Raw genomic sequence first — 12,681 nt, 5'->3', positions numbered from 1 at the left:
TGCTTACTTTTAAGACATATCTCAGTCTCACACAGAAAGTTTGACAGCTCTGACGAAAGCCACAAACTAAGAGCATTTTCTTTTTACTGGGGAAAAGGCACATTTCATTTTTTGCTTGAAAAAACCCCAACTTGAAACCCACTTAAAAAAAAAAAAAAAAAAAAACTTGACACATTGGCTTTAAATATTGAAATATGTAGTAAAATAAATACGCAAATACTTCATGACACATTTATTCATTTTATTTGGGCACTCTTGGTCCTCCATAGCAAACTGAAGATACATGACTATTTATGTTTAATGAAAGCTGATACTGAATGTACCATCTCCGTCAAACCGTCAACATCAATGACATTAAAATCAATGACATTAAAATGAGTAAATAAAAATAATTCCCCCCCCCCCCCAACACCTCAAAACTAGTGACATCGTGTTGAAAGCATAAAGACCTCGTGTAGATAATCAAAATACTTTTTTTTTTTGCATACGCACAAGCAACAAACATGCACTGTAACTAGGAATGAATAAATGTCAACCTGTCTATTCGTCATATGTGACAAATCTAAACAGTCTTAATTCTTAGATCCCTTTTCTCAAGCATAGTATCAACCATGTGCAATAATATTAAACAAAAGCTTTCTACTAGTTCAAACAACTTTCTTTCTGCACAGCAAGCATACTTAAGTGTAACAACCAATTCCTTCAAACAAAAATCATCCACTCTCGAGTTATATGAATGGTGTAGCAAATTTTAAAATAGCCTGCTTCATTTTCAAGACTCCCGTTAACATCAACATGAATCACAATCTTTCTTTTTTTTTTTTAATGTAAGTCAACTTGAAACATTTCTTGACAATAATGTGTTTTGTGATCTCACTAGTCCAAACATGACATTCTGATTAATAGTGTTTTGGGAATATGAGTTATGAAGCAAAATCCAGCCATTTTGATCCACCTCAGGGGGCGGCCATTTTGTCACTTGCTGTCAACTGAAGATGACAACAACGTAGCTCAAGAGTCAGTCAACGATCAATCACAGCTCACTTGTTTTCTGAAGCTGAGACATCTGAGCAACATTGATGTTCAGTCGACAGCAAGTGGCAAAATGGCCGCCCTCTGCGATGGATAAAAACGGCTGGATTTTGCTGCTTAACTCGTATTCCACTTCTAACACAATATTGCTGCTTAACTCGTATTCCACTTCTAACACAATATCAACCAGAATACCATATTTAGACTAATGAGGCTGCATAGAATAAATTATTGTCAAAAAAAAAAGTTGGGTTAACTTCCACTTCAACCAAATTTGAGACAAAATTCACACGTCTGTATACATTACGACGCTGTAGGAACTGTACAAGCACTGCATCATTCAGAGTCACAGATCGTCCATCGACTCTGAGAAAGACCGCTCCCGCCGCTCATAGCTTGTGACGAAGTTGAGCAGGTCGACGGCGGTTACCACCCCAAAGACCATCTGCTTTAAGCTGGGAGAGCCGTCTGCCAAGTCTGAAACAGAGGTTGAAGAGGAGTAAATAATCATGTGCAGGACTCAGGAAATACAAAAGATGCTGTATAAATAAAACCATTGATACCTTTTTTTTACCCTCAAGATAATCAAAAGTGCTTTTATAACCACACTGAACAATAATGGAGACGGACATGACTTGGACAACTTACATTGGATTTGTTCATGAACCACCAGGGCAAAGTGATCGATCTCCAGAATTCGGGACAACTTTCCCAAGTTATCCAACAGGCGGATCTAAAAAATTATGAGGCAAGGGGACAATGAAAGAAAACAGATGTGAAAAATCAAGAAACAAATGAGATGCTTAGTTAAACTTTGGGCTTAATTGGACAGACTTGACGAAAACTATGAAAAGAGCTGAACACAATAATTGAGTCTAACCTGTTTGAACTGCTTGTAGATCACTTTGCTAACCGGGTCAGACAGCTTGATCTTCCCTGCAAGGATAGAAGCCAGCATGTTGCCCAAAGTCACCATGCCCAGGATGACCCTGCACATACAAACACACAATGAAGCATTTCACCGTGGCAAACGTTTGCCGTTTACGTGCTCCAGGTGACACACACCCTGACTCATCCACCACAGGCGCCTGGTCAAAGCCCTTGTCTTTGAGGATTTTGATGGTCTTCTGGCAGCTGACAGTCGGCAAGACGGTGAGCGGTGCGGACAGTTTCAAACTTTGCACGTTTAGGTTCCACCACCTAACCGACGAGAGAGACCGTGCATCTGTTCATGAATGCTCTAGTATGAACGGACTGCATGTTGAGATGTGCTGGTGATGAAAATGAAACTTTCAACACACCAGGGTTTTTTCACCATCAGTTCCTCCTCGCTCAGGAAGCCCTTCTGCACCATCCATTTGTCACTCAGGAATTTGGACCTGGTAAAGACATTGTTAAATTCATTTGATGGGAGTTCATCATCAATCAAATTTGGTCTGATCTAATTAACTAAAGGAAGTCATATTTTGGGCAAAATCACAAGAATTTAGTTCTATTCAGAAAACTGCCATTGTGTAAAACCTGGGCATGCAAAAAATAAATTCTGTTTTCATGACTTATAATCTTATTCAAGCCTCGAACTATGTCATATGAAATAATCAAATTGGACTTATTTTCTATATATGTACAGCAAAGTTAGTCTTGCTATTAGAAGAATACTGCTATTATTTGTCCATACTGGCATTAAAAATAAATAAATAAATACATAAAAACTATATGTATAGATAGATCTGGTGCTACTGAACATTTTGAGTGGTTGAAATCGAAAAAAAATATTTCACTTCAAAGGAAAAATCGTATTTTTAGGGGGAAAAAAAAAATCACAAGAATGTAGTTCTATTCAGAAAACTGCCATTGTGTAAAAACTGGGCATGCAAAAAAATAAAAAAAAAATTAAAAAAAATCTGTTCTCATGACTAAGTTTGCTTCCATGCATCCAACCTTGCTCTCTCGATCGAGGTTTCTCAGCCAAAGTTTCTCCATCAAGAGTTTTCTTCAAGGCCCTCAGAATCCAACCTTGCTTTTTGTTGGTACGTTCTATTTTTGTATGTAACATCTGTTTCCCACTTCCCGTGTTGTGTCTACGTTTCGGGTCCCAATACTACAGCGCACGTTACACATAGGATGGATTTACACTTCATGGTTCAAGTGACACAATTCAGATTTTTTTTGTGCTGTCAAGTGGCACTATTCAGATGTACTTCATTGCAGCATCAAATTGATGCTTTCTAAATTGGTCCCTTACATGTAATTTCGGACAGAGTCTGGGAGGATGACCACACAGCGCTGTCCTTCTTTCAACTCTTTGGCAACATTGACGGCAGCTGCCATGGCGGTGCCGGAGCTTCCTCCTGTTTAACACACAAATACTTTCACTGCCAATTTAAGATAGCATGGCGGTTACAATATTTACTCTTACTTTAATTATGTTTCTGGTTGGTAAGTGCAGGCACTTACCGCAAAGCAGGCCCTCATCCCTGATCAACATTCGGGACATATTGAAGGACTCTTCGTCTTTAGACTTGTACCAGGTATCAATGACCTGACAACACCAAATGCAGGCATCAGTGGTTATCACTAACAAAGAAACACACAGGAAGAAAAGGCTGGTGCAACTCACTGATCTGTCGAGGACTGTAGGAATGAAGTCATAGCCGATGCCCTCCACTTCGTACTGGGTCTTATCCGTCTTGTTCAGTTCTTCTGGCTGTGCGAGGCAAGAGCCAACTGGGTCGACACCAACAATCTACAGACGAAATGTCAACGTTTGTCCCGGTGACTGACTGCTGACACGTCATATTTACGTATTCTTCAGACAAAAGAGTTTAAGATCTTTAGTTGGTCCAGACAGTGACAAAAAGCTGTTGGACATGTCCATACATCCAACGGCATATCTTGTTCAGGATTGGCAGTTATACCAGCTGACGATGGACAAAAGGGCAAACTTCAGTCCAGGTAATTCTAACACCTGGTAGTGGTTGTTGATTGTTGGTGGCTCATACTGCAACAGTGAGAGAGTGAACCCACTATGTACAAATGATCTGATTTGTACTTGTTCTGTGGAACCTTTACGTTTTTGTGCTTATTCTGAAAATCCGTACGATGCCAAGAGATGGTAACAAAGCCCTGGCATCCCTGCTTTTTTGCAGACGATGTGGCTCTGTTGGCATCATCAAGCTGTAATTTCCATCTCTAAGTGGAATGGTTTGGAGCAGAGTGGCAGAGTGTGAAGCGGTTGGGATGAGAATCAGCAAGTCCAAATATGAGACAATTATGCTCAGTCTGAAAAAAAAGGGGGGGGGGGGTCCCCAAGTGGAGGAGTTTAAGTATCCTGGGGTCTTGTTTATAAGTGAGAGAAGAAGAATGGAGAGTTTCGACTGCCATTAGAGACCTCCTCCACATCAAAAGGAGCCAGATGAAGTGGCTCAGGCATCTTGTTACGATACCTCCTGGACCTGGTGAGGTGTTCTGGGCATGTCCCACCAGAGGGTGGGCCTGAGGACGACCAAGGACACGCCGAGGAGACCGTGTCTCCCAGCCTGCCTGGGAATACCTCAGGACACCCCCCTTCAGAGCTGGACGAAGTGGCTGGGGAGAATAAGAGGAAGTCTGGGCTTCCCTGCTTCTGCTTAGGTTGCTGCCCTTGTGACACGAGCCCCGACAAGCGAAAGACGATAGATAGATGTAAAGATCTCTTGCCTTGATGTTGGGGCAACGTTCCTTTAGTTTGCGGGCAATGCCTGTAATGGTTCCTCCCGTGCCAGCTCCTGCCACCAGCATGTCCAGTTTACCTATCAAGACAGAAAAGTATCAAGCAACCTGCCGTCCGAGTGCATGTGAAATGTCTTTTTCATAGCATGGACGCTCCATACCGTCGCACTGCTCCAGAATTTCCTCAGCTGTGCTGTCGTAATGAGCCAGAGGGTTGCTCGCGTTACGGTACTGATCCAGGATGTGAGAGTTGGGGATCTCATTCTTCAGGCGCCAGGCAACTCCCACGTGGGATTCTGGGGAGTCAAAACGAGCGCTGGTAGGCGTACGGACGATCTCGGCTCCAAGTGCTCTCAGAACATCCACCTGCATGGAAAAAGCGTCTTTGAATGATATTCACAAACAAGTCAAGTCAAAGACAAACTCACCTTCTCCATGCTCATTTTCTCCGGCATGACGATGATGCAGCGGTAGCCTTTGACGGCCGCGGCCAGAGCCAATCCGATACCTCGACACAAGCAAACAACGTTTACAAGGCGTCTTGCTTTCCGCTCATTAAAATACCTTTCGTCATAGCAACGCACACGCTTGTGAACGCAAACATGTGTGCTGGATTACCGGTGTTGCCAGAGGTGGGCTCAATAATGGTGTCGCCTGGTTTCAGGAGGCCCGCTCTCTCTGCGTCCTCCACCATTCGCAGACTAATCCTGTCTTTGACGCTGCCGCCAGCATTGAAGTACTCGCACTTGGCCACTACACACACATTATCGAGGAAGTATAATAATCTTACTACCAAATTGCACAGTTCCTTGTGATACAAGTGACACTAGGGCTGCTCGATTATGAAGAAAATATTAATCACAATTAATTTGGCAATGATGAAAATCACGATTACGACAATCATTTGTTTTTTGGTACAAAACAAGAAAATGTTTAAACATGTAAAAAAATATTACGACAAATACATTTCTTTGAAACACTATAATTATGACTCATTGACTCACAATTTTCAGCAGTAAAAAGTTAATGTTTTGTCTATAATTATAGTGGTAACTTCATTATTTTTCCATGTATAATTAATACCTTTAAAAACGTTTTGTTTTGTTTTTTAATCACTCATTCACACACAAGCTCACTTCATGTAAGCCACATGGGTGTCCCAGGTGGAGGAGCGAACCCACGCCAACCGGCACCAAAGGCAAGTGACGGTTCCACTCCTCTACCTGGAGCCCTAAAAACTAATTTTTCCTACTTGCTATCGACTGATGATGACATCACGTGCTGAGGAAGTAGGTAACGACCAATCATGGCTCAGTTTACTGACCAAACACGGAAAACGGGTGAGCCATGATTGCCCATATACTTCCTCAGTACAGGTGATGTCATCATCAGTCGACAGCAAGTAGAAAAATTACTTTCTAAAGGTATTAATTGTGCATGAAAAAATAATGAAGTTATAAAATTAATTCTGGACAAAATATAAACTTTTCACTGCTGAAAATTGTTCAGTGAGACCAGTATCTCTTTTAGTTGTTTTATGCCAATTAAAGCCATAAGCATTTCTATATATCATTTTTTTTTCTAAAAATCATTAACTTTTATATATATATATATATATATATATATATATATATATATATATATATATATGATATATTTTTTTAAGTAAAATGAAAATGAGTTTGACTTAAGTGATTAGAATGTATATAATTGTTACTTGTACCTCACAATAAGCATCCCTTTTGACGTTTATCCCTGATAAATGACAACTTAACACAAAATTTAACTTGATAAATGACGAGCCCAGAAACTTCCTTGTTGAAAGCCAGTTATAAAAGTAAATGAATGGTTTACGACCAATTTGCAAATTTGAAGATGAACCTATTCAAAACACCTTCATAAGGGCACCATTATCGTCAAGTGGTACCGGACTTCCTAAAACATTTTGTAGTCTTCAGACTACACTGAATAACGAGTGTCAACACCTCGCAATGAGAGAATAAGTCTTGACCTGACTCACATATTTCACACTTGAGTCCAAATGTGATTGGGATTTTGTTGATCCGCACCATGGGAGTGTCACCGATCCTGTGCAAAATGTTCGGAAGAATCGTCGGCGCAGGCGTTCTGTCATCATAAGAATAATCAACAAAGGCGTGTCAGCAAAGACACATTCATTATTCAAATCATAAACTGAGTGTTGACATCATTTAGTTTGGTCAAAGCATTTTATTCTGACAAAATAAGAATGTTCTGTCGGAAAACATGAATAGCGTCTTTCCACATGTCGACACCAGACTGACCGTGGAATTTGAGCATGAGGTGATTCCGCCTGTGAGGCTCCAAGGCTCCACTTGCAGCGGCTAGGGAGGTCCGGACGGATCCATTTCCTCTGAATGCCACTTTGGGGCTCGGCATTGTCTTCCACTGCAGGCGTGGTACCAAGCCCATTAAGTGGGACCAAACCCTCACGCAGTTTGACGTCACCGTTGGTCTGGTGGGATAGCTTGGCAGTGTGGGGGCAGATGGGGGTTTTCACAGGGCTCTCTTTGGAAATAGGAACTGACGGCATGGCTTGCTTTAGTAGAAAAAAAAACAAAACAAAAAAAACTATATAAATATACACACACATGAGAGTAAAATGTCATGTTCAAAAAACTGGGCTATTCAAAATGTCCAGACAAAAATTGACATTTTGAGCAACCTCTGAAAAGGCCCATTTGAAAGAGGACGTGGACCATGTAGTTCTCATTTGAGAGTATTGAGCAATAATCGGAATGCCAAAAAATGCAGCTCAATAAAAGAGCACACTGAAATGATTTTGTAACCATTCATGTCCAGTCACGCCAACAATGATTAAACCCAGGCTGTTTTTTTCCGCAATTTGGCTGCACACACTGTCGTTGTTGTTGTTGTTGACTTTCTCAGCACACATTTGCTTTTTAAACATTTATTTAATCCAACTAGACATATTATGTAAATAGACTTTTCAATTGTTTGTAATACAAATAGTTGGGTCTCTAAGAGGGTTTTCACACGCATCAACTGTGAAAAATTGGATATAAACAATGATGGAATCTGCCTATTTCCATGGAGCTACAGTATCTGTTAGTGAACTATTCGCTGTGAATAAAGTCGACACAATTTGGCTACTTTGCTTAATAACTGCCCACACACTACTTTCAAGCAACAGTCGCAGTCGGACTATAAGACTAGAACAGTTCACTTTCTGTTTCTGAAACACCACATCAAAAAGGTCAAAAGTTCCGCAAAGCTACATAGAGTTTTGTTAGACCCGTGGATTAGCATTAGCTTCTGATAAATAGCACATTATTTCTTGGACTTGTAGTGTTAATTTTATCCGCAAAATTTTAAATTTAGTCTCAGTTTCAGTTCAGTTCAGTTTCAATCATGCACGCTTGTTAGTTTTTATCAGTTAGTCAACCTCATCCCGTTTTTATTTAGTCCATTTTTTGCCAACTATAAATCTAACAATTTTAGTCTTTATTTTAGTCCAAGAAAAAACTATTTTATTCGCCTAGTTTTAGTCAACAAAAACTCAACATTTTAGTCAGGACAATCATTTAACCCCTGTATTTTATTTTTTATTTTGTCAGAAGATTATGTTGTGAATATTTCGGATTTAAAACTATTTCACATACAATGTTCTCTCATCTTTTTGATGAGAAGCAACTTGACACACAATTACAGTATATCAACCAGTGGCTACATGGCACCATGCTATAAGCTAGTACGTTAGCCAGCATTAGTTAGCGGTCGGATTAACATAATTGTTGGAACGCTATGGCCATTGGATTAATGTGACGTTACAGCTATCATTTACTTTTTCTTTTTTTGAAACTTTTCACCATGAAACCACCTCCTGTCTGTCCCATGTGTTTTTGTGCATGTTGCACTCGCTAGCTACACATTTGAAAGGGTGTGTGTCACATGACAGTGTCACATGACAGATTAGCAGAGACAAGATTTTACAAACTCATAATTTTCATCTCGTTTTTGTTCATGAACTAAAATGTCCAGATTTTAGTCCAGTTTTTATGAAGTGAAGTACATTTTCATCTCCATTAGTCGACGAAAATGAAGATTGATTTAGTCCCAGTTAAATGTTTATTAATGAATGTATTAGTCTAGTAAAAAAAATGAAAAATGAAGTGTTGACGAAATTATTTTTGTTGACAAAATGAACACTAATTTCTTGGTGCACTCAGAGTCCAAAAAAAAAATAAAAAATGTGGAAAATATGTGATACTTGACCCATTAAGACACATGGGAATGGCTTTAAATTTTTTTGGGGGAAAAAATACTTCTCCCTAAGCGAGTCGTGACTCATGAAATAAATGGTACCCACTCTGTCAAACTGAAACCGAAAGTGAATGAGCTAATCTTATCTAGCTAATATTGAATCAGTCACCTACCCAACTGGTTTCAATTCATCGTCACTGCTGATGTAATAAATAAATTTAAAACTTAAAAAATAATAATAATAATCCTATAATAAATTTTGTAATTGTCTATCATTACAACCTAAAAACAACTTCTTATGGCAATAATTGTTTTTAAAAATCATACTCAATTAGAATACCGTAATATAGGGACTCTGGATATTATAAGGACGGGCAAAATGTTCTACTTTTTGGGGAAAATACAAATGCTGACTTAACCATGTAAATATGTCCTTTATTGCTGTTTGGTTTAGTTGTTAGTTGTGTTATTCTGAATTGCCTTAAAGTTAACTTTGAATCCCATTAAAAATAAATTTGTCTGTTGTTTGTTATCTTTTGAATTATGGTACACACCTCGCAAATTCTATTTGCCAATGTGTGTAAATGTATTTGCACAACTGCATAATCATCATAACTCTCAGCAACAGATGTCATTCATGGCGGGCCAAGCTGCTAATTTCAGTGGCATTGGTTACAGGGGGAAACCTGATCTGCTGTGCAGGGAACAACTGAATATAGCACTCAGTTTGGCAGTTAAAATACGGGTAGTTTTAAACGGGGATAATCTATTTTGTATGCGTGCGTCAGAGGCTAAATCAGATGTAATTGTACATTTGCAAAATCCTACACTATTCTATGGAGACAATGTATTGTTAATATAATATTCTATGACGTAGGCTAATCAGCTCTTCAGATATTAAAAAAATTGTTGGAAATGCATTTTCATGTTTAAAAAAAAAAGAGGCTCAGTCTGCACGGTCAGCAGAAAGCACAACGCAGCAACCCAGACAGATGTAACAAAAGGGGATGATCGTCAATAGCAGGAATGCAGACCAAAAACACACAACGTCACAAATGAAAATATTGGACCTCAACGTGTTATTGAAGCCGGCAGGGTGTCAGTAATCGCATTAAAAACATGTTACTGGTGCGGCAATCTTGCATCCCTACAAAGGAAATTCCCAAACAATAAATTCGTAACATTTAACAAAAGGGAATATTCCACAAACACAGCATCACTAGTTTTTACAAAAGACAGCAAATCATACACGTTATGTTAAAAAATATCCCGGGGACGTTACTTTCTGCCAAATAATCAACCCGAACATTTAAAAGGACACGCAGGTAATGTTGCGTCAGCTTCCGCCGAGGTACAGTTCACGGCTAAAACGTCATCATTTAACATGATTACGTTTCCATTCAAGATATCGCGATGGCTTTGCTTTTACTTACCTATTTATTCAAACGTGGCCCCACAAAACTTAGTACAAGTGTCAGGACAAGCGCAGCACACGAGAGATGCTGCGACAACACCGAGCAGCTAGCAACGTCCGACTCGCAGCTTCCGTGTCCAAGCATGCGTACATACACTTTTGGGGTAAGCATCAGGGCCATCGCTGATTGGCTGCGGCGAGGGCGTCGACCGCCATCTTCTCCACTAATCAGGAATGGAGATTTCTCCAGACCGGATTGGCTTACACAGTCCCAGCCCTCTGTTGAACATTTACTGCAATTCGTTTGACATATGACATTCATTAGATTACGGATGCTAAGAAGAAAGACTAATAATTTTTTGATGAAACAAATGTGCCTTGTTTGTGGATAATTGCTCAATAAAAAAAAAAAAAAAAAGTTATATATATATATATATATATATATATATATATATATATATATATATATATATATATATATATATATATATATATATATATATATATATATATGGAATTCACTTCCGTTTCAGCGTTAAGAACTGCCTGTCTGTAGATATTAAAAAAGAAAAAAAAAAAGGGAAAAAAAGTGCCGAACAGTGAGTATGCAGCTTCTTTGTAAACAAATTATTTAGGCAAGCATTCCCGCCAGATTTTCTTTCAGTGATATACAAACACAGGTGAATATAATTCGACCTTCCGGATACTTTCTGAATGTATGTCACTAACAGTGTTGCCACAGTTACCTTGAAAAAGTAACTTAGTTACTTTACTGATTACTTGGTTTTAAAAGTAACTAAATTGCGTTACTGATTACTTGATTTTAAAAGTAACTAAGTTAGATTAAAAGTTACTTTTTTAGTTACTTTCAGCAGCTGCCGATAACACCATCTCAACATAAAAATAATGCAGTAGAAACGGAGTTCCAAATACTTTATTGAAAGTGCATTTTTAACATGAAAATAAAGGTTTTTTTTTAATGAAAAACAAAATAGGCAGTCTCTCTTGACTTCTTGTAACGTAAATACTTTTTATAAAACAAAAAATAAAAATCTATCCAGGTTGAAAATGAAAATCCCCTAAATTCCTCTATTGTTTGTTTGTTCCGCTATTCCAGTGTGTACACATGTATCAGTTTAAATATTTATTAGTAGTTATTGACAGTTATAATTGTTTTTTGGTTTGTTCGTTTTTTCTCTTCAAAATAAGGATCAGGAAAACAAAAGGTTGATAATTTAACGTTAAATATAAATATTTAACCTTTAGACAGACACCAACACAATTAAACAGAATATTTGCACATTGTGAAGTATTTCAGAAACATAAATTTAAGACATGAAATAAACCTACCGTCCAGCCAAAAGAAATATGAAGCCACCTTATGGAACAATAAATCTATCAAACACATTTTAACCACTTAATATATGCAAAAATATTTCCAAAAGTTCATTTCCCTTTTTAATCAACAATTTTTGTATTTAACAATTGTTTTTTCTTTTGTCATCACTTTCATTTTTGGTTAATGTATGACATCTTTTTTTGTTTTTTTAATCTGAGACACGATGATGACCACAGAATCACTACTGTTTATATTTTGTTTTTTGGGCTGTCGTAATCGCGGGCACGTCTCAGTTCTCCTATCTGCTGCTCATGCTAGTTGTAGACATTGACAGGGAGCCACAAACTGAGAAATGAGATACTTGCAGTGTGCTTTTAGCTTAGCTGGTGTGTTGGCTGTGGGACATACCTGTGTCGTTTGAATCCATGCATTGGATCGTCACGGGAGTTATTCTTTTTGGCTCGCGCGCAGTACCAACGCCGGCCCGGGACATACAAGTGCACCGAGAGGACTCGATAGCCATGGGAAATACCGAGATGTACGGCACCGGCTTCTGCTAACTGTCTCCATTTGTATGTTGTCACTCGTTGCGCGCGCGCGCGCCGTGTCGCGAGCACGGAAACACGGAAGTCGCTTGAATGGTGATGCTACTGAAATGTAAACAAAACAAGTAGAGCACGGCGCAGAACTCTTGCTATTGTTATGAAAACCATAAAGCCTCACTCGCAACCGATACGGTCGTTTAGCTCCCCTTGACGAACGATGGTTCGGTCGAATCGTTTTTTTGTTCCACCCCTACTGAAAACGTAACTTGTCTGACGTCACTCCCCCTGGCGAGAGGGCGGAGACGACCTCATCCCATAATGCTTCACGGACCAGTTGAGGATGGAAATAAATTATTTTTTTTACCACTTTTATGGTC

The 12,681-nt window shown here is 38.9% G+C and overlaps 1 protein-coding gene across 1 annotated transcript; it reads right to left on the bottom strand.

Moving 5' to 3' along the window:
* Nucleotides 1-227: 227 nt before the first annotated feature.
* cbsa (cystathionine beta-synthase a) lies at nt 228-10,607 on the bottom strand. Its single transcript, XM_077513737.1, has 15 exons — nt 10,440-10,607; nt 7,047-7,321; nt 6,764-6,870; nt 5,362-5,496; nt 5,172-5,251; nt 4,905-5,109; nt 4,732-4,823; nt 3,653-3,778; nt 3,490-3,574; nt 3,278-3,383; nt 2,334-2,411; nt 2,098-2,232; nt 1,913-2,021; nt 1,681-1,765; nt 228-1,509 (listed from the first exon to the last, which is right to left on the bottom strand). The coding sequence occupies exons 2-15, from the start codon at nt 7,313-7,315 to the stop codon at nt 1,379-1,381; spliced, it is 1,743 nt and encodes a 580-aa protein (XP_077369863.1). The 5' UTR covers nt 7,316-7,321; nt 10,440-10,607; the 3' UTR covers nt 228-1,378.
* Nucleotides 10,608-12,681: the final 2,074 nt, after the last annotated feature.

Source organism: Festucalex cinctus, chromosome 2 (genome assembly GCF_051991245.1).
Source record: "Festucalex cinctus isolate MCC-2025b chromosome 2, RoL_Fcin_1.0, whole genome shotgun sequence".
Classification (NCBI taxonomy): Eukaryota; Metazoa; Chordata; class Actinopteri; order Syngnathiformes; family Syngnathidae; genus Festucalex; species Festucalex cinctus.
This window is presented reverse-complemented; position numbering and strand designations above follow the sequence as displayed.

What these genes read in the sequence shown, in the direction of transcription:
- cbsa (XM_077513737.1), bottom strand. Translation starts at nt 7,315, where the DNA reads ATGCCGTCAGTTCCTATTTCCAAAGAGAGCCCTGTGAAAACCCCCATC. An exon ending in AACGTTGCCCCAACATCAAG is followed by an intron (nt 3,779 to 4,731) that starts GCAAGAGATCTT and finishes TTTCGTCTGTAG; the next exon opens with ATTGTTGGTGTCGACCCAGT. An exon ending in TCTACAAGCAGTTCAAACAG is followed by an intron (nt 1,766 to 1,912) that starts GTTAGACTCAAT and finishes ATAATTTTTTAG; the next exon opens with ATCCGCCTGTTGGATAACTT.